The sequence below is a fragment of the Montipora foliosa genome, chromosome 2 (genome assembly GCF_036669935.1).
Source record: "Montipora foliosa isolate CH-2021 chromosome 2, ASM3666993v2, whole genome shotgun sequence".
Taxonomy (NCBI): Eukaryota; Metazoa; Cnidaria; class Anthozoa; order Scleractinia; family Acroporidae; genus Montipora; species Montipora foliosa.
In genome coordinates, this window is record NC_090870.1 from 65,487,788 (window position 1) to 65,491,144 (window position 3,357).

A 3,357-nucleotide genomic window follows, 5' to 3' on the forward strand; every position below is an offset into this window, starting at 1 on the left:
TTTGGTTAGAAATTTAACAGGACAAAAACAACCAGGAGAATTAAATCACTGAAAAATGATAGGGCACCTTGCTCGTTCGATATTCTTCGTCCGAGTCAGTTTCGCTGGCTTAAGAGCCCGAAATTACTTTGTCACCTGTCACCTCCACACAAAAATACATTAACCTCTCCCAAAAGGAAATTGGAAAGTCACTTATAAAAGAAACGGTCATACTTGTGGAATCCATTTGAACTTTAGGAGTTGCAATGAGGCCTGTAGAAAATCCAAGCTGAAATAGGACTAGAATGTATTTAGCAATTACACCATTTGGGACCTACCATCTTGTATTTGCTGTGGCATCATATGGCATGATGTTGATGATGAGAGTAATGATGGTAATGGTAATGTAGGGCGATCATTACAGAAACTAGAAGGATTGATAAGTATTCTCATCTCTTCACCAACCCTCAAAGGCGTACCTTAATTTGCGCATCATTTAAAAGAGATGAAACTGTCTATTACATCACGTCTGCATCTTCGACTTTTTCTGCGCATGCATATTTTTAGGAGATTGGACCCCACCGTAATGCTATGCCTCCGAAAAGAGATCATTATGGGTTTCAAATAAACTTTGAACTTTAAACTTTGGGTTGTGTTGGGATTTAGACAATAAATGTGTTGCCTTGGAGTTGACTTTCCTGTTGTAATCATTAACACTTACAATTTTTTTTTGTTCTGCTTATATATATTATACAGTAAGTGAGACGACTGCAAGATCGCAAAATACAACGACAGTCACTACCCCATCAGGTCAGTAGTTATGAGGGGCTTCCTCTGGATGTGAAAGGATTCCTTCTTGACGATTTTCAAATATCTAGTGAACAATAAAGTTCACGATTCACTGATGAAAGGGTCACGTTCTGGTTTCCTTTGTTGCTGTTAGGCTTCGCAGATGGCTGTCTCTGTCAGTAGTTTGAAACGGAAAAACGGAAAAAAAAACTTTACTGGAAGAATTACAGAAGCGGTCACTAACTAAATCTGCTCAGGTCTAAACAAAAACTCGCCCGATGTGAAACAATCCGGAATCCAGCAAATGTGAGGCTTTGGAATCCCGAATCCAGGAAGCTGCCTGATTTGCTAACTACATTTGAAATGTGACAGACAACAGATGAAATGCATTGCACGCCGTTGTACAGATTGCAAAGGAGCTTTGAAGAGGGTTATTTAACGCTATTTTCAATTAGCATCTTTTGAAAACCCAAAACATGTCTTGCCGTCAACTGAATTTCAAAAATTCAGAGTATTCATGTAATATCTCTGAATAAAAAAGCTAAATTTAATGACATTAGCGATGTGTTCAAATACCCTGATTTGTGATGTAGGAAATTCATTCTAAGAGGTCCAAATTTCAAACTTTTCCCGGGGGAGCATGCCCCATACCCCTACAAGCTTGTGTCTTCAACCCTCGGAAAGTGTCTCCTCAGATTTTCCGCCTACTAAAATTCTAGTATTTCCAAAAAAGTATGCAAAGACATCTAAATAATGCTTCTTCTTAATGCCCCATAACCCCAAAGAAGCACAATTTTGACTGCAGAGACTGTAAGATATAATGGCATTACAATGATTAATCTCATTCTGTTAAAACTTGCAGAAAATCAGCCTGGACCTCCGACAAATGTGTTGGCTCTTCCACATTCTTCATCATCCATTATCTTGAGTTGGAGTGCTCCTCAAGGAAATTTTCAGATTACTGCATATTCAGTGCATTATAAAAGTATTGGTGATGCGGAATTGCAAATTGATGTTGGAAATGCTACTCACCACATAATTAACAAACTGCATGGGTTCACAAATTACACATTATATGTTAGGGCAGTTACAAAGGCTTTGCTAGGAAGAAAATCCAGATCAGTTGTTCAAAGAACACTTGAAGGCTGTAAGTCATTTATTTGCCTACCCTTTTTACCCCTTAACTTGACTGAGAGCGTTTCCCTGATGGAGGGTGTAAACTGCGGGGTTTGGTATGTTTCAGTTATAGTAAAACAATGACCCGCAACGTGCACTTTACACCCTCCATTTCCCTGATATCTTTTAGCCTATTTGGGTGTATTGAAGGACCATTCTGTCAGAACGTTCACGCACTTAACAAATGAGTTTTTGCAGCACATTTTCTTTAAAATAGGAATTTAAGATTCTATTGTACGTAAAATGTCTTACGACACTGCTGGGTAGATGACACTTTCTTTGCTTCATGAGTTCTGTCAATATCCCAGGGACAAAATCTGGAGTACCACTCCATGGAGTACCCCTATGGAGTACCCTTAAAAATAATCCAGAAGTTAAAAAAATCATTTATCAAAGTCGAATGTCCTTTAAATTTACATTCCTTTAATGAGGTTAAGCTTTCATGGCCCACTGGTGCAGGTCTCGTAGCAGCCAGCTGCCATTTTGAAAAAAAGATAATTCCCTGGCTACAACCCAGATTAGAAAATGTGCTTTGTCAAACATCAGACGTGGAAGAAGACAGGTAGGCTTTACAATGATTGAATTTTTGCTTCAGGAATCGGGCAGCCTTTGCTTGGAAGTTCAACTTCGAAAAATGTTTTATTTTAACTTAATTATTTTTGGGGGTACTACATGGATTGTGTCAGTTTACTTTCTTTTACGACAAGGGACGAGAAATTATTGTAAACCAGTATTTGCAGGAACCTAACGTCAAATGTCAATGTTTTTGTCTCAGTTTGCCTTTTATTTTACTTTTTTTTCTACTTAGAACCATCAAGAGCTCCTAAGAATGTGAGAATAACCAGTATTACGCCAGATGTAAGTAATTTCCTAAAGAGTCTGTTTAGATCAGAACATGAAAAAACCTAACCTCAAACATATTTCCCTCACCAGAGTCTTGATTTAGAGTGGCAACCACCGCAAAAAGTTTACCAACATGGAATTATAACCAAGTATATAATTGAGTGGGAAGAGCATGGTAAAATAGGATCGCCCAGCAGCTTAGAAGTACCAGGTCATATTCTCCATAAAACGATTAATGGGTTATCCGAGGGAAAAACATACAGTGTAAGAGTATCTGCAGCAACTGTCATTGGCAGGGGAATATGGAGCCCACCAGTCATTGGAACAGTCCTTACTCAGCCAGATAATGGTAAGAAGCAGTACATGTATTACAAGGCTCTAAATTGCGACCAATACAGTTGCATTTGTGACTGAGGAGCAGGCGTAGCTCAGTCGGTTAGTGCCCGGTCTTCTGAACTGGAGGTTGCCAGTTCGACCCCCATCTCATTCCGTCCATGTCTGTCTTGACTTTCCTCTGATCTGTGTAGCTGCAGCTAAGGGGGTACTTTTCTCCTATATTTTGCGTTATTT

The 3,357-nt window shown here is 39.0% G+C and overlaps 1 protein-coding gene across 1 annotated transcript in view; it reads left to right on the forward strand.

Annotated features, from left to right (window-relative positions):
- Positions 1–3,130, forward strand: part of LOC137991935 (protogenin-like) — a 50,543-nt gene extending 47,413 nt beyond the window's left edge. The window contains exons 8-11 of the mRNA XM_068836960.1: positions 736–789; positions 1,631–1,915; positions 2,753–2,802; positions 2,878–3,130. Coding sequence (XP_068693061.1) covers positions 736–789; positions 1,631–1,915; positions 2,753–2,754 — 341 coding nt within the window. The 3' untranslated portion in view covers positions 2,755–2,802; positions 2,878–3,130. The remainder of the gene's footprint in view (positions 1–735; positions 790–1,630; positions 1,916–2,752; positions 2,803–2,877) is intronic.
- Positions 3,131–3,357: the final 227 nt, after the last annotated feature.